The sequence below is a fragment of the Doryrhamphus excisus genome, chromosome 15 (assembly GCF_030265055.1).
Source record: "Doryrhamphus excisus isolate RoL2022-K1 chromosome 15, RoL_Dexc_1.0, whole genome shotgun sequence".
Taxonomy (NCBI): Eukaryota; Metazoa; Chordata; class Actinopteri; order Syngnathiformes; family Syngnathidae; genus Doryrhamphus; species Doryrhamphus excisus.
Window position 1 is genome coordinate 1,769,205 of NC_080480.1, and position 18,589 is coordinate 1,787,793.

Sequence of the window (18,589 nt, forward strand, 5' to 3'; positions counted from 1 at the left end):
GGTTTCCTCCCACATTCCAAAAACATGCTAGGTTAATTAGCGACTCCAAATTGTCCATAGGTATGAATGTGAGTGTGAATGGTTGTTTGTCTATATGTGATTGGCTGGCCACCAGTCCAGGGTGTACCCCGCCTTTGAAGACAGCTGGGATAGGCTCCAGCACCCCCCCGTGACCCTCATGAGGATAAGCGGTAGAAAATGAATGAGTTCTCCTCCTATTTTGTGTGGAAGTGGTAACTTTTTGGCTTCTTATTTTGTCTTTCCCCACCCTCGGTCATCTCTGTGTGGAGTTTGCATGTTCTCCCCGTGCATGCGTGGGTTTTCTCCGGGTACTTCGGTTTCCTCCCACATTCCAAAAACATGCTAGGTTAATTAGCGACTCCAAATTGTCCATAGGTATGAATGTGAGTGTGAATGGTTGTTTGTCTATATGTGCCCTGTGATTGGCTGGCCACCAGTCCAGGGTGTACCCCGCCTCTTGCCTGAAGACAGCTGTGATAGGCTCCAGCCCCCACCCCCCGTGACCCTTGTGAGTATAAGCAGTAGAAAATGAATGAATGAATGTCTTTATATGATTTTTCCTCAAGTGTTGAGATTTCGTGCTTTGTCCGGCTGTCCTTGAACACACCATAGTTGTTTCTGTCCCATATGGAATCCCTTACAACAGGGGTCGGCAACCTTTTTTTGCCTCATGGACCGGTGTGATTTGGGTCTTTTTTTCACGGACCAGAATGTGTGGCAAAAAAATACAGCAAATATAAAATAACAGCTGGGATAGGCTCCAGCACCCCCCCCCATGACCCTTGTGAGGATAAGCAGTAGAAAATGAATGAAAGAATGTCTTTATACGATTTTTCCTCAAGTGTTGAGATTTCGTGCTTTGTCCGGCTGTCCTTGAACACACCATAGTTGTTTCTGTCCCATATGGAATCCCTTACAACAGGGGTCGGCAACCTTTTTTTGCACCACAAACCGGTGTGATTTGGTTTTTTTTTTTCACGGATCGGCAATGTGTGTCAGAAAAATACAGCAAATATAAAATAACACAATAATACACGAATATTGCAGCCTTGGTACTGTATGTTATGACTTATAGAATGACCCAAACCAGCATGTATAGCAAATTTAAGCCATTTTTACTGCGAGTAGATATTGTGTTAATTTTCTGAATGTTTTAAAATCCTGGCTTTAATGGTTGTGCTAAAAAAAAAACAACCCAAAAAACAGAAATGTAAAAGCCAATTGCCAAAAAAAACAGGCTTATACAACTGGAGGAGAAGTGGACTGTTTACACGTGCTGTAAAAAGTGTCTTGCATTGTATGAACATCCCAAACTAGTTGCCTTCTCCTCTGTGTGCTTTGAAGCTGCTCCTACATTCTCTTTTGGTGACCTTGTCTGTGATGGAACGACTGTGTGGATCCCAGCAGGCATTCCTGTTGATTGGATAGGCCTGGCTGGCTGGCTGGCTGGCTGACTTAGCGGCTGGGCGTATCGACGACGATGCGCGTTTGCATCTCGACTCCCGGCTCTTTCTCTTTTCTCTTCGCAACATCGAGACACATCACATGTTGCATTCAATCTATGGTGGAAGGATTCTACCTGTAGCCGCGTGCATGCGATTGAAATTGCACTTGTGCAACGCTGACGCGGGGAGCACTGAAACCGTCCACAGTTAAAGTGCTGTGATGCAGTTGCTATGGCAACCGTGACGTGTGTCTGCGAGGGAATGAAACGCATTGAAGTGTTGTTAAGAAGAGACCATTCATTCTTGAGTGACAGGTTAAGTGACTGACTGAAGGTTAATTGTTTTAATGTGTTTGTGTGTTCCGTGTTTAATTGGCGTGGGTGGGCGGGTGGGTGGGTGTGTGCATGCAGATTGTGTCTGTCATGGCGCAGTGTGTTGCCCGAAGATGAGGGAGACATGGGGGGGGGGGGCAGTGATTGTGGGTCTGAAGGCCCACTGACTCGCGATGCAACTGACTAATGCCTGAGACTGAATCAACAGCAGTGATGGGAAACTCAATTGCCTTTATTGACTTGAGATATTATGAGCCATTTGCTCAAGTGAATCGGGTACTTGATTCATTTGCCTTACTCATTTGCATTTGCATGTACCGAAACTCTGAGTCGGTCAAACACGAGTCTTTATCAAGCACCTGAAACTCCAGTCTTTGTCAACACTGGAGTCAGTGAAATTCGAATCGTCACTGAACCTTGAAGCGGCAGTGAAACTTGAGTCTTCATGGAGTACATGTGAGTCAGTGACACTTGAGTCTTCATCGAGTACCTGTGAGTCAGTGACACTTGAGTCAATGAGTCAGTGACACTTGAGTCTTCATCGAGTACGTGTGAGTCAGTGACACTTGACTCTTCATCGAGCATGTGTGAGTCAGTGACACTTGAGTCAATGAGTCAGTGACACTTGAGTCTTCATCGAGCATGTGTGAGTCAGTGACACTTGAGTCAATGAGTCAGTGACACTTGAGTCAATGAGTCAGTGACACTTGAGTCTTCATCGAGTACGTGTGAGTCAGCGACACTTGAGTCTGCATCGAGTACATGTGAGTCAGTGACACTTGACTCTTCATCGAGCATGTGTGAGTCAGTGACACTTGAGTCAATGAGTCAGTGACACTTGAGTCTTCATTGAGTACGTGTGAGTCAGTGACACTTGAGTCTGCATCGAGTATGTGTGAGTCAGTGACACTTGAGTCTTCATCGAGTACATGTGAGTCAGTGACACTTGAGTCTTCGAGCACATGTGAGTCAGTGACACTTGAGTCTTCATCGAGTATGTGTGAGTCAGTGACACTTGAGTCTGCATCGAGTATGTGTGAGTCAGTGACACTTGAGTCTTCATGGAGTATGTGTGAGTCAGTGACATTTGAGTCAATGAGTCAGTGACACTTGAGTCTTCATCGAGCATGTGTGAGTCAGTGACACTTGAGTCAATGAGTCAGTGACACTTGAGTCTTCATCGAGTACGTGTGAGTCAGTGACACTTGAGTCTTCATCGAGTATGTGAGTCAGTGACACTTGAGTCTTCATGAAGCACGTATGAGTCAGTGACACTTCAGTCTTCATGAAGCACGTGTGAGTCAGTGACACTTGAGTCTTCATCGAGTACGTGTGAGTCAGTGACACTTGAGTCTTCATCGAGTACGTGTGAGTCTTCATGGAGTACGTGTGAGTCAGTGACACCTGAGTCTTCATGGAGTACCTGTGAGTCAGTGACACCTGAGTCTTCATGGAGTACCTGTGAGTCAGTGACACCTGAGTCTTCATGGAGTACCTGTGAGTCAGTGACACTTGAGTCTTCATCGAGCACGTGTGAGTCAGTGACACTTGAGTCTTCATCGAGCATGTGTGAGTCAGTGACACTTCAGTCTTCATCGAGTACGTGTGAGTCAGTGAAACTCGAGTCTCTGTCAAGTCCCCATCAAGCACCCGTGAGTCACTGCAACTCAAGTCTTTGTCGAATATCCGTGAATCAGTGCCACTTCAGTCTTCATCCAGCACTCAAGAGTCAGTCAAACTCGAGTCTTTGTCAAACTGGGAATCAGTGAAACATGAATCTTCATCACACACCCGTGAGTCGGTGAAACTTGAGTCCTCTTTGGGCACACATGAGTCAATAACACAGGAGTCTTTGAGTATCCATGAGTGGGTGACAGTCAAGTCTTCTTGAAGCATCTGTGAGTCAGTGAAACTTGAGTCCTCTTTGAGCACATTTGAGTCGGTGACACCGGAGTCTTCTTGAGGTACCCGTGAGTCAGTGAAACTGGACTCTTTGTGAGCCTGTGTAAAATCGGCGGGTTGAGTGAGTGAATCGTTTGTTCAGGAAAACACTTCCCCCTGGTGTTTTGGCAGAGAACTGCACATTACGTGCTCACCCCACTCCGAAAAGCATAACAGGATCAAGACTTTTTAGCATAATGACGCCTTAAGCAAACGAGGCAACAGAGGCGAGTACCTGTAAATCCGGATTGAGCGACTCGTTCATTACTCGCACATCTCCAATCAACAGTGCCTCTAAAACTGTCAGTCACGACTCTCTGGTGTTTACGTAAATGTCGTAGAACGTACAAATACAACGATTTCCATTCATGTCGCTATTAAAATAGGCTAAACTTTGCCAAATCACTATCATTCGCTACTGTGCATTCATGTAATACTTTACATTCTCAAAGCAGGAAGAGGGCGGGACAAAATGCACCACATTCAAATGTTGGCGCCATCTATGGAGTGGGGGGAATTATCGCAGATGCTACCTTTAACCAGTGTTCATGTTGTATTAAAAAGCGGTCAGTTTCAGTGAAGACTGCAATGCAATTGGGGGCTGCAACGGATCATTAATAAAACACCAAAACATGAATAATTTGCTGATTTGGTCTGCAGGCTTGCATATTCCATTCAGCCTTGTCTGGTGCTGCTGTAGCATCAGGCTAATTCACTTTCACTTAGGAACAAAGGAAGCTTGGAAGGCTGATGAGCCTTCAGAGCATAAAATGCATTTGGAAAATAAGCCTCGCCGTAGATTGTTGTTAATGGTAAAAAAATGATGAAAATCATATCATAAAAGCGTCAGAGAGATGGTGGAAAATGAGGGAGGGGGTGTAGGAATATATATATATGTGTGTGTGTGTTTTGTGTGAAGAAAAAAATAGTAGTCTTGGAGGAAAAGGAGCATGTGATGAAGACATGGAAATGCATTCCAAGGACGGAAAGTGACGTTAGGGCGCTTGATGAGGCTTCTGTGCCGGCTATGTGTTTGATTTGAGTGGAAGATAGGTGCAATCACCTCAGCGGTGTGTGTGAAAGCGAGGCACCGAGAAGAGGGGGCGGGGGTGTGCGTGTATGTATGTGTGTGGACCTCACCGCTGACGGGACCCACAGTCACCCTGATTGTGAACCGCTCTCATCATTTTTGGAGGTGAGGACAAAAGGAAAAAAAAAAAAAAAAAGAGGGGCGGAAATCGAAAGACAGGCCCCGGGATCCGACTGTCGTGACGGCACCCCCGGAATTCGCCGCCGATGGTCGGGGTTGCATGGACCCCGAAAGGGCGAGGGGAAAAAGCGGCGTAGCGTTCGACTCTAGACTGGGGGGTTTTCCTGCCACAACAGCGGGATTGTCAAAAGGAGCCTTTGACTCCAAGCGGGGCCTTGTATTGCTACGTTTTTCAGGTATGTCTTAAGGTTAGCTAGCATCTCCCACAACGACGTTAGCTATTGACAGTGATGCTAATTATGTCACATTAAGGCTCGTACTGGTTCTATATACACCAGTGGCTAACATATTTGCGAGGGGAAAAACATCTGCACTTAATCACCCAGTTTTTTTTTCAAAACCCAAAACAGCCTTTATCCTTACGTAGCTATGCTTGTGTTATGTGTACTGTACGAAATAACGTAAAACATCTTAACAAACCCAAAAACAGCTAACTTGCTTCGATGCTAACCGGACCTGGTAGCGTAGCTAGCTTGACGAATTGCAGCGTGAGCTAATGCTAGCCTTCCAAAGCTAAAAGAGGCAGCATTACTAAGCTAATTGTAATGCGTAAAGCCTGCTGTTGGCTAACGTTTCTGCTAACGTTAGGCTATTATTAAAAAACAACATGTCATTTTGGCGATAGAATTGCGTTTGCTCTTATTAATATGTTAATTGGCCATCTTGCTGACAGACTGCACAGAGACAGTTGTGTATTATTGCTGCACTGTTGTATGTTGGTCATGCTCAGTGAGTTGCTGTGATTAATTAGTAATCACGCTGGTGGAGATCAATATAGAAGCCTTCCAAGTGTACATATTTTCCCCCTCCATTAGCCTCCACCGCAAAGACTCTAAAATAAATCTGCTTGATACATGTTTGTTTTTGTGCACCCCCTTTTATTCACCGGCTTGGACTGTGGTCACTAATGTATGCCGTTAAAGATGAGTGACAAATGACAAATTACCCCAGTCACAATAACACTTTAATTATCACTTTGTGGAGAAGTTTGGAAAACACAATCACCCAAATGTGTTGCAGGGCAATTAAGCCTTCTTTAGGGTAAAAAGGAGACAATGCTAGCATGTGTCGTACAGCAATTATGGGCCCCGACCCCATAAAAGAGGTGCACTCCTTCATAGTCAACCGTAATAATTAAAGTCAATTAAAAGATGTAAACAGACAGTAAAGTTAATGACACTTGGTGTCACTATAGTGAGTCTTTGTTTATGTTGGGGATAGCATCAACCAACATGTGTGACTTGTCCCTCAAGAGGGAGGGCTTAGGCATGGCCCGCCACAGACACATTTTGACCACCACTGATAGATCCGTTGCTACCTTTTAAAAATATATATTTATTAGATGTGTAGAGTATTATAATATAGTTTTTTTCCAATTTGTTGTGTTATAAGGCACACACACACATGCATGTATCGCTGCATAAAATGAAACCCAACACGGTAAGTCGTTCCTGCATGTTCTCTTCTTAATAAAGATTAAAAACATGAGAAAATGTTGCATAATTGCATGGTCTTGCAGCATGGCCAGTTATGGAAATTAGACAATGACGTCCACCCCTCCCTCCCCCGCCAGCTCCACCACTATAGATGGATTGCAGTCCTGTGGAAAAAACACTGGAATAAATATTTAATTCATTTAAATAATTCTAGAAGTACAATTTTGTGTACATGCCAGCAGTTTATGTAAAGCTAGGTTAAAAACATTTAGTCAGTGGGACCTCAGTAATAATCTTAATTAGACCCAAACAACAGTTAATCCAATTACTTGATGGCTATCTTGGTATTCTGTTGATTTGTTTTTAAAATGTACATATTTTCAGTTTTAGCCTCAAGTGTGATTTTTTTTTAAATTAATTTCCTTAGTTTCCTTATTTACACACATCTGCTTTGACCTTGGTTCACATTGATTTGGTCTGTCTAGGGATTAACTTGATTAATCAACCAGGAAAATGATGGTTAGTTGCGGCATTCATTTTTAAAATTGTAATAGTTACCCAACTTTTGCATCATATATGGTAAATGTGATGATCTTTTACATGCTCACTATTTTTTATTTGTCTGTTTCTAAGGTTTCTGGCCAGCAGCCGCTGAAAATCAAATGTATCTGCATGGAATTACTGAAGAAGAACAAAGACCTGGAGTTTGAATAGACTGAGCTTGAAGTGGAACACATGGATTTACCCTCCTTTTTGGCAAATAGCTGCCACGGAACTGGGAACAATGAAATGATGGTTGACAGACAATAGCCCAGGTAAGATGGCGTTGATGCTGAAGTTACAGGAGAGCAGCAAGAGGAATCCATGCACAGAATCGAGGAACTAAGAGCCCTTAAAAAAAAAAAAAAATCAACAGACTAATAAGAAATGCACTTCAGAGCCGATGAGAGTCGATGGCGTTTGAGGATGTGTTTTTAGACCTTTGGATTCAAGTCATCTCGCATAAGTGTGTGTTCGATCCTGGCGAGATTACGCTTATTAACGGACACAAAAATTGCTGTGGCAGAATTCCGTCTCAATGGATTGTTCATTTTGTTGCATCGTTGTAATTGGATGATGCCGACATAATCGTTATCCTATAAAAAAAGGTATGCTTATGGGGGCTATCGTGCTACAACATTTACATGTCAGACATTTGAAGTTGCCTTATATTGTGGCTTGTCCGTATTCTTCATGCCAAACTGCTTCAGCCGCAGAGGAATCACCACAAGTTTTGAACAAACTGTCAAGTGAACCTTTTTATTAAGCGGAAAGATCCATACATATGTCCTTGTCGCACTGAAGAAAGAACATTTTTACTTTTTTGATACAACCATCCGATGTTTGGTAATTATAGCATTTCAGAGATATATTCCCCTTCTTCGACGCCCTTGTGGATTTCATGAAGCATTTCCTTTTAAAAATGAATTTTTGCTCTCTTTTGCATCCATGGTGACTGCCATCAGCCGTTCATTTGTATATCAGCGCTGTCCCCCGTTATTGATAGTACTCACTGTTGTCTTTTTCTAAGTCAAAAAGAGAAAAACATGCAGAATTTTTCTAATAGCCCTGCCCCCCATTCTCTCCCCCCCGGCTTTAGCGGGAGGGGCGGAGGAGGACCTCCGTATTCGACTCAACCAGCAGAGCCCCAGGTCTCCCCAAGGATGACTGATGATTATGCAGGGATGCAACAGCAGAGCCTGCACAGAGGCCTTCCACACGCCAGTCAAGTCAGCCCCATGCTTGCTTACAACGCTCGAAACAGAGGGACTGTAGAGCCGCCGCCGCCGCCGCCGCCAACACAGGGTAACCTTCATAGTGGCAACACCAACAACCTTTACAGGAAGGACACAATGGATTATTATTTTTCAATGGGCGGGAAGGACAGGAACCGAAGAGGAGGCCTGGTCTACGGGTCAGGATTCGGATATCCGAATATCGACGGACACATGCCACCGCAGTACAGACACTCTGCTTCTGGATCTGTGTTGTCATCCGGAATCATGTCACAATATTCAGTCGACTACGGGCCCGGTACTGGTTCAGGTGGAGGATCAGGAGCATTCTCTCCTCGTCAGTACAGTATGAGTCAGAACCCTGCAATGCAGGCTATGACGGCTTCTCAGAGTCGCCAGCCCGGACAGACCTTTTCTCCAGCCCACCACGGGCAGCAGCATAGGAGTTATCCAACCTCTGGGCACAGAATGACCCCGCAGTACCCGCAGTACTCTCCGCAGGCTGGAGCATCCACGGGGTCATCAGGAATGTACAGCCCCCCTCCACAGAGATATCTCGATGGGACCGCTAACGCCGGTTTTGATCCCAAAGTCAACAGTTCTCACGGTGTCAACTCAAGTGCAAACTCTGCCTCTGGTTCAGTTGCTGGTAACAATATGGGGCCAGTGGAGAATGTTCAACAGCGCTACCATGCCTCAAATTATGCTGGATATTCCCCACAGGCACATCCGCTTCACAAGCAAGGCGCTCTACAGCACCACAACTCGCAGCACAGTTTAGGCGCGGTTTATGACAACCCCCTTAAAATGCAGCACCAGGGTCCATCTCCAGGCTCGGTGTACGGTAAACATCACCAAGCGTCCAACCCTAATATGCCCGAAGAACTCTCCAAATCCCCCATGAATGCCAATTCCCAACAAAGCCAGATACACCAAAACCTCAGCCCGATATCCAACCCTTCCCCAGCCGCTTCTGCAGTACATTCCCCGAGTTGTAGCTCCACGCCATCCCCTTTGATGGGTGTTTCAGAGACATACGTGAACCCCTCTGGCCCTTCCCATCCTCCCACATCTAATGTCCACAGCAGCCACGGTCATAGATTAATGCAGGTTGTCTCGCAGTTAAGTCCCACCCCCAACTCAAACAGTAGCATCAGTAGTTGCGGTAGCAGTGGCAGTCACAAAGGTCATAACCTCACCACTGTCGGAGTCAACAGCATCCCGCCAACAAGCTGCAACAAAATAGGCGTAGGATCGGGACTCGGGAGCTCTCCGGCGGGGAAAATGCAAGATACGGGACTGAGTAGTCTCAATGCTTTGACCTCCCAAGTAGCCAATTTACCAAACACCGTTCAACACGTGACGCTAACCGACAATAGGCTCTCACAGAAGAAGGGGAAAGATGGACAGATGCAACCAGCAACGCATGGCGTTCCGCCATTGCAACCGAGGAGTAGAAATGCGAGTGCGGCCTCAAGCACGGACACGGCTAAAGATGCCGTGGGAGTTGCTGACGGTGGAGGTTTAGACCCTGTTGCTGCTGAAGACTCTTCCTACATGTCAGTCGGGACCTCATCAGAGACCAAGACCGAGCAAGAGGATCATTTAATCGAGGTGGAACACACAAGACGGAGGCAAACGAGCGGCGCAAGCAGTGGATCCGAACCATATTTTTATCATACTCCGAGTCAAACCCAGGCACAGACGTCGGTAAATGCAAAAACGTTCACTTGCAAGTCACCACCGAAAGAAATAGTTTCAAAAGCAAATGAAGTTGTCGTTGCTTCCTCTTCGGAGTGTCAATCAACAGACACTGACCCAAAATCGCATTCAAAACCGACAGTCTCCTCCAGGTCTTGCGGTATTCCTCCTGCCCAGCTAAACTGTGTTTCACACCCTAGTTTAGTAAATAATACTCCAAAAGGTGGCCATAAAAAGAGTACCGAAGTAACAAACGAACGCATTAAAACCGAACACGAAGATTGTGTTGAGAAGACGGAAAAAGGAACTAGCCAAATGTTATGCGGTGGGGAAATCAACACAAAATATGGCCAGGACAAAGAAAATCGGTTGCACAGCGAGAGTGAACAAAAACCAGCGTCTGAAGAACAGCAAAGCGTTGGAGTGATTGTTTCAGCACGTTCCGAGGGAAGTCATTTCGAAAAAAGCAAACAACCGCAAGATCTCTGTCTGAAAGAGAAACAGGCACAGCCTTACTTAAAAGAGTCAACTAGTCATAACGGCGAGGAAGGCATTGATCTGAGTCGGTATTCATCTCGTTACCCAAAATCAAACATTGAACAGCCCCCAAATCTTGCCCACTTAGGATCACACAAGTACAGTTCTCCACAGTCAATGTATGCGTCCGATTTGTCTGTGATGAACAGAGGAAGGACGGCCCCGCCGGGTGAATCGGGTTCCAGAGACTATCAGCAATCTCACACCGGCTATGGCCCTGAACATTCAAAAGACATGCGCTCTGGAACAGATGCGTTTGGGAAGAAAGGGCAAACTGCAGGAACTAAAGGTCAAGAGGACAATTCGCAAATACAGCAGTTTCCGAGCCTTTTACAAGAGGTTCTTCAAGGTTATAATTTAGACAGACGTTACGGAAGGCCAGAGCAGCCGTTTCCTGCACATATCCAAGTTCAACAGCAATTTCAAACCAGATACCCGTACGGTCTGGTAGAAAACATGAGGATGGCGGATGGTGGCGCCAATGATACTTTGACCCAGATTGGAAAGCCGCAACATTCTAATCACAGACTGGAAAATAAACCCAGTTTTGCAATGCATCCTCAGTCCTCGATGAAGTCGGAGGCTGCCATCACTAAGATATTGCAAAACGCTGCAAAAAGTGAAGGGAGTTTCTCAGAAGATAATTTACCACCAGCTTCAGACACGCAGCCAATCCAACCAAAGCATATCAACTTAGCGGACTATTCTCTACCACAGAGAAAAATGGCTAATGCATCCACTATGTCATCTGCTGTCCAGGAGCTCCTTTTGCAAGACCCCGAGCCGCTAAAAGGATGTACCGGTCAAACAGAATCCCAAAAATCAGGACGGCGCTCGGTCATCTGCGATGTGTCACCAAATCGACGTAGCACACCAGAAAGGGACCGGGAAAGTAACAGAGAGCGAGGCAAAACGCAAAGCGCCGCGTCTGTGATTCAGCAGCCATTTTCTTCCACAGCGTCGGTCAATGATCTGAATAAAAATGACACTTTGGAGAAAAAAGTGGTTAAAATTGAAACGCCATGCAAAGAAACTGGTCCAAATGCTGATTTTCACGGTGGAACTAATGAAACTGATGTGGACTATCCTTCAAAATCCATTGTGCCGAATTCTGACCCCTACAGACACATGCCGCATCCTCTGAGCTCCAATCCTTTATCGTCGCCATCGAGACGTCAGTCGTATCTTCAAGGCGTTGATTTAACAACGAGTGATGCCAACAGTTTTCCCGGTTATCGGTTTCCCGATACAAGAGAAAGCAATATCATGCCACACGGCAACCCTCATTTTCCTCCCCATCATCCCTACCACAGTTTAGCACTCCAGACCCAAGCAAATAAGCTTCAAATTTATCCTCACCCTCGCGGGGGCCTTCAGCATTCACATGAAATAAACGATTGGGTGAAAGCAATGAACAGGTCTGCGAAGGATGCGATGATGATGCCGGTTTCTTCGCCGGGAAGACACAAAGTGGTTCACTCGGAGCACAGACAAAGGATAATCCCTCAAACGGACATGCACGGCGAACAACACGGGACCAAAACTTTGCTCCATCAGCAAAGCGGATACTATGACATGAAAATGTGGGAGTCGACACAGCCTGGGCGAGACGGTAGCAGAGCGATTGAGGGCGACTCCTGCTACAGGACGCAACCGCCACCTCCACCGTCACCTGTCCACGGAGTTTCCGAGGGCGTTTTTCCTTATCCAAAGTCGCATGGTCCAAATACAGCTGAGCACGAGGAAACCAAACGCCCTCCGTGCAACTCTACGAAACCTCCAACGGACTTAACCTCTGCTCGGCCACAGGTGCAGCGTCAAACAAAGTCTGGGGGACCCGGAGAGACAAATCCTCTTATATTGAGGCGGCGAGTCCGTTCTTTTATCTCCCCCATCCCTGCCAAACGGCTGCTCCAGGATGCGTCTCAGCAGAGGGCCGCCACAAATTCACATCACTCCCCCGGGGCACTCACCGACTCAAACCATCACAATGAAGACGAGTCATCCTGTTCCGATATGCCACGGCTCTCTTCCCCTTTGCTTAGCGATAGTACCTTTCCGAAATCTCTAGACCCATCCAGTTGTAATGCTAAGTCCTTTCCTCCAAAGAAAGCACGTGGTTTGAAACTAGAGGCTATAGTTCAGAAAATATCACCGAGTGTTCCAAAGCCTGCAAGCAACGCTGAGGATGGAAGCAATCATTACCCGGGCTTTACTCCCACACCGATCCCAACGTTTAGTGATCCACAGGACCATGACGTAACCCATTATGCTAGGGTTTCAGGAGGGGATGATACGTTCGTTGAAGACAGTCGCTCAATAAACGATATGATGCCCTTCAGAGGAGTTGATGAGACCGCCTACCCATGTGAACCTCACCAGACAACCCAAGCTCTCAAACAAAAAGACTTTGACTTTGGATTAGGAGCTTCCGTGATGTCAGCGTCTGGTGAGAAGGAGGACTTTGCTTTGCTGGGTCCTTTACCACCTCCGCCGCCACTTCCCCGTCCGGTCCAGGGTTCCCCGCCTCCGTCTTCATCTGCCCTGTCAGACATTCAACATTTCACCAACACTTACCAGCAGCTTGAGACGAGAAGAGGAGAACAGTCCGCCGCGAACCTTCTTCGACAGAAACTTCAAGAATCAGGAATGGGATTTGACGATTATACCGGCGGCGACTATTACAGAACTACCTCACCCCACCACGGCCAAGCTCAAGGACACGCTTTGAGCAGACATCAAATGTCCTCCGCTCGGCCCGGTTTGTCTGCACAAGATCCCAAGTCGCTGGACAGTACTGTGCCTAAAGGCTATTTCCCATCTGGCAAGAAGAAGGGCAGGCCAGTCGGGAGCGTGAATAAACAAAAGCGTGCTCAGAACCAAGGCCAAGCACCGGGTCTGATCCAGTCACAAGCCCAGAACCCACATCTGAATTCTTCTCAGCCTCCACTAACTCCCATTACAGCTGCCCCCGTAATCTCTGAGGCGGTGCCAACTCCAAGCAGCACAGCCGCCACTGCAACACCTTCTGTCCCGGAAAGCAAAAGCACCCCCCCTCTGACTCCGCCCATTTTAACCCCCGTCGAAAAAGTGGATGTTGAGAGTGAAGCGCTTCAGCCAGAGATCGAAGTCAAACCTGCGAGACGGCGGCGCAGGGGGTTGAAAGATGAAGATGGTTCACCGGAAAGAAGAGGGCGTCAAAGGGTAAGAAGAGGAGGACCCGCAGCAACAAGAGATGAGACGGACGCACATTTAGGGGCAAAAGGGGGTAACGGCGCAAATAAAGCATTCCTAGATCCGAATCTGAAAGGCCTCTTTATTCCACACATACACGTGGAGAACAAAATACCAGAGATCGGAGCGGTGTGCACTATTGTCAACGCCGAGGATGATAAGTTGAAAGGAGAGCGGAGTGCAGTCGGAGGGAAAACCAGCGCGAGTGGAATCGATTCTCTCCCCGTCGCGACTCTTTCCTCCATTTTATCCAAGAGAGAATCGGAGAGGAGGGAGATGGATGAAGTGGAAACGACACTTCAGTCGGGAAAAGCGCTCCCTTCATCCGGCTATGTCGTTTCCGGACCCGCTCTTACAGAAACCAAACACTCTGGCCGCCAGCTTTGCTGTCTCTGTCAAAAATGGGCCAATTATAAACACCTCGGAGACCTTTATGGGCCTTACTATCCTGCCGAATACGCCGCAAAGCTCCCCAAGAACCAGCCGCAGGTTCGACAATGTCAAACGACCGCAGGCACAATCAAAACCGGACCAAACACCGACATTGGCTCAAATATTTTGAGTACTTTCCAACACCCGCAAACACAACAAGCTCCGATGACCAGACCCACGGTGATGAGTAACTGCACCGTTAGCTTAGACTCGAACCTTAAATCGCTCTCCACTGCGGTAAGAGCAGCTAGCTCCTTAGCTAACAACGAGGATACGACCGGTCAACCCGGTAGCACTGCTTTCTCTTACACCTCCAGCTACAGTAAAAACACATCTCTAACCTGGGACATGAACCTTGACGTCAGACCCATCCCAATGCTAAAGATAGAGCCAGACTTCGAGACGGAGCAGCAACAGTTTCCAACGCAGCAGCAACCGCATCCAGCGGATGAACCCCAACAACAACGGCCGCAACACCGGAAGCTCACCTCACATCCTCGCTTTAAACGGAGACACAAATCCAGCGAGGACTCTCCCAGAATGGTACCTTCCAACAGTAAGGCTTCGTTGCCCTTTCAGCCGCCGCCGCCAGCTTTGGACTCGCTGGGACCGTTGGCGCAACTCGCTCAGTTGCCTCAGATGCCCATGGACCCAGAGGAGCTGTGGGTTCATGAAGGATGCATCGTGTGGACCAGCGGAGTCTACCTTGTCAACGGGAGATTGTACGGACTCCAGGAGGCTCTCGATGGTGCCAGAGAAACGGTAAGCGTCGTCAATATCTAAAATTTTTGTTTGAGGCCATGTTATGATGACAAGTGCCTTTATTTCTCAGAGCTGCTCATACTGTGAGATGGTCGGCTCTACGCTTGGCTGCTACAGTAAAGGCTGTACACTCCGATACCACTATCTGTGTGCCATTGAATCAGGTAAGCGAACGTTCATAGCGAAGTTCTTCATGGTCTGAACATCCGCTGATATTTTCTCTTTCCTGTCCAGATTGTTCTCTTAATGAAGATAACTTCTCACTCCGATGTCCGAAGCACAAGGTAAAAAGGAGAGGCCGCAAACCCGGAGAGGAAATGTAACACTTTTGTTCCGTGTTCCAGGTTATTACTGATCAACTTGTTTGGTCAACTCTACCTCAAGCAGGTTACCCAGGGCGTCCGGCCGGCCAAATCGCTCTACTTGGAGCAGTCGGAGAGAGGATGAGACAATAATAACAGGAGTCTGGTGGAAGCGGTAAGTTTTCGATATTTTTGTTTGTGTTATGAACACGATTTTTCCACTCCAGATTGTCAGGCGGCTTTGGCTTCGGTGTTGAAATAGCCTTTTTTGTATTCCAAACGTTTTCCTTCACAGAAAAAACATTTTCTTTTCAGATGTGACCTCTTCGGATGTTGCAAGGTTGTTTATTTACTTTGCTATGCCGTTCGCTTAAATATTGCACCAAACCAAACAATCATTGCAATGCTTGTTGCAGCCGGTACCAGTTTTTGTATCCATCTCATTCCTGTTCACATATAATAGCCGTAGTACTGCGACTGTTTTTATACGATCATAATGATACAGCACAGTATTTTCAGCATAGATCTGCAGGGGGTTGGAGTGTGTCCATCTACATTTACTTTGTGTGTTGTCATTTAGGAAACATGTTTTCATTTTTTTTCATTAAGAGACGTTTAGTCGACCACATTCATTTTTTTGTCCCTCCATGCTGCTAATAGCTTTTCCATTGATGCTTTTGATTTGATTTGATGAATACGACAATACAAGCATTCTGTTCCTTATCTTGCATTTTTTGGGGGATTGCTCACGAATGTCATTGTTGCTCTGTAGATGTAGAACCAGTTTGTTTTTTGTTTTTTTTTAACTTGGGATATTTTTAAAATATTAATATTTTATCTTGCCGTGAGTTACAGACGCAACAGTTGTAGTAGTTGGGGATTATTGTGCCTGTTGTGAGTAATTCAAACCTGCCAACATGCCCGGTGCTTGAGTGTCTAACTCAGGGGTCGGGAACCTTTTTGGCTAAGAGAGCCATGAAGGCCAGATATTTTAAAATGTGTATCTGTGAGAGCCATATACATTTTGAATGCAATAAAATGTGTGCATTTTTATGTAAGATATAATTAGATATAATGGGCTCTAATTACGTAGACCAGGCACACTACCCCACGCCAATGGGGTGTGGCCAGCACACTTTCGTGAGCAGCGCAGTGTCTAATAATAAATCAAATACTTGCTGCCATTAATGCAACTTCTGCTGCTGCATAGTTTTGAACCGTATTCAGTACACGTATTTCATTCTTTTGGCCATCTTCACCAGAAGGCTTGGTTCTGCAGCTTTAGCTATTTGACTAAAGGAGGAAAGTTTACATTTACATGTTTTTTTGACATCTCAATGACCGAGGTAGACTACAGCATTACCCAGTAATAATCAAGTTTTGGTGTTTGACCTGGAAAATATCATCAGGAAAGATGGATATGGTTGGCCGTATTGCAGCAGAATATAGATGGACGAATTAAAATGCATAAGAAAGTTGTTGATTATGAATATTATTTTTAACAGTCATTTCTGTGATGGTTTACTTTAAAATGTTAGCAAAAATGCATTTTTATTGTGGTAAGAAATGCTTGAGAGCCAGATACAGTCATCAAAAGAGCCCTACTTGGCTCCCGAGCCATAGGTTCCCTACCTCTGGTCTAACTGAACATTCCGGTAACATTATACTGACACCTAGTGACCAGTGTAGAACACTACATATAACGTTTTTGAATGCGTCTTCTGAATGTCTTTTATTAGTATTTTGGCCAATTTCATGCTTAAACGGATTGGTTGGCGACCAGTCCAGGGTGTACCCCGCCTCTCGCCCAAAAGACAGCTGGGATAGGCTCCAGCACTCGTGAGGAAAAGCGGTCGAAAATGAATGAATCATGCTTAAACGCTCACCTCACCCCCCACTTTTGGAGAACCCCTGCAGTAGACAATGTAATATTTTGTATGTATGTTTGCGGGTAGGTTTGGACAAGGGCCGGCTCTACAAGACGACACTTGAAGAACGTGAAGAAGAGTCGCACAGGACCAAGAGAGAGCGAGAGCGAGAGAGCAACAAAAGGGAATGTAAAATTTCAACAGGAATCAACATCATTTACATTCAAGACATTACTGCTTTTCTTGGAGAACTATTATTGCTCTTTACTTCAAAGCGGAAAAAGACAAAAAAAAAAAAACACGCAGCATAAAGGAACAAAGCTGAAGGAAAAAAAAGACTTTTTTCAGAAGAAAACACTAACTGAGATGGAAGCGGAATGAAAAGAGATGCCAAACCAGATGGAGGAACAAAGGAACTTGTCCGTTAAGACCAAAAGGAGCCATTTTCCTCTCTGGGCTTACTTTGATTTCCTTGAAAAGTGTTAAACTTTTGTTTATCACCTATTTTGTCATTTATCTTTTTGTTTTTTTAAAGGAGACCTGTTGGGAGCAACCAGGGTGTCAAAGTGAGAAAAGTAGTATTTTTAACTCATGATATCAGATTCATATTTTAGCCCTTATTATTTTTGTATCCTCATCAGTATTTATCTGAAACGATGAAACGGACGTATCTCACTTTATATTCAGTCCCAACGTTAATTGGCTGCTTTTTCTTTCCTTTTTTATTTCATTCCCGGAGAGGAGGGAGCCAGATTGATGTCTGGATTGTCAGGGTTGAGTTTGCCACAAAGACATTTATTGCCTTGGAGAATGGACATCTGTTGCCTTTCAATAGTGTGTGTGTGTGTGTGTGTGTGTGTGTGTGCGTTTGAACGAGAGAAAGTGCTATACCATTCTGGTCCTTTTTGAAAAGTGTTCTTATTTTTCATCAGTGAGCTTTTTACGGTACAGCAAGTATCCCCGAAAAATCAGACGGGCACAGTCTTATTTTTCCAAGTAGAAATGTTCCCAATGTGCACAGAGAAAGGGACCGTGACGTTACGAGGAGATAAAACGACGGACTAAAAAAAACAAAAAAAAGTGTCTGCCCGCCTTTCACCACACAAACACGACACTGACTTGTTAAAGCGCTTGTGTTCTTACATAGGAAACGTTACTAGTCACCTGGCATCACGAGGAAGGAGGAATGTGATTGACAGGTGCGACGGGCCGATCGGGACCAAGCTTTTTCACCGTGTGTACGTTGTCATCAGTAGCACAGCAGCGGTTGGATCGGGAGGAAATCCGTTCAAAAAGAGGCATTGCCATCTAATTTTATTGTGAGTCGTACATGGTGTTGTCTTGACCATTTTTTTAATTGTTATTCTTGTAAAAAAAAACGAAAAAAAAACAAGCTAATAGACGGCAGTTACGCTATCCGAACCATGCTGTATCACAAAACCTGTCAATATGTATATGAATTATGAATACACTTAAAAGGCTTCAACTATGCTCCTCCTCTTCTTATTCATTTTTTTCCCTCACACTTAATTT

At 45.6% G+C, this 18,589-nt stretch overlaps 1 protein-coding gene across 4 annotated transcripts; it reads left to right on the forward strand.

Moving 5' to 3' along the window:
* The first annotated feature begins 4,506 nt into the window (after positions 1-4,506).
* Positions 4,507-18,547, forward strand: tcf20 (transcription factor 20). Of its 4 annotated transcripts, none has more exons than XM_058048223.1 (6): positions 4,507-5,185; positions 7,079-14,886; positions 14,957-15,050; positions 15,121-15,170; positions 15,274-15,363; positions 17,144-18,547. In XM_058048223.1, exons 2-5 carry the CDS (start codon positions 8,032-8,034, stop codon positions 15,331-15,333), a joined length of 7,059 nt encoding a protein of 2,352 aa, XP_057904206.1. In that variant the 5' UTR covers positions 4,507-5,185; positions 7,079-8,031; the 3' UTR covers positions 15,334-15,363; positions 17,144-18,547. The 4 variants fall into 4 exon arrangements, with proteins under 4 accessions (XP_057904206.1, XP_057904203.1, XP_057904205.1 ...); XM_058048220.1 differs by having other exon boundaries at positions 4,508-5,185; positions 15,231-15,363; XM_058048222.1 differs by having other exon boundaries at positions 4,508-5,185; positions 15,271-15,363.
* The last annotated feature ends 42 nt before the right edge of the window (positions 18,548-18,589 follow it).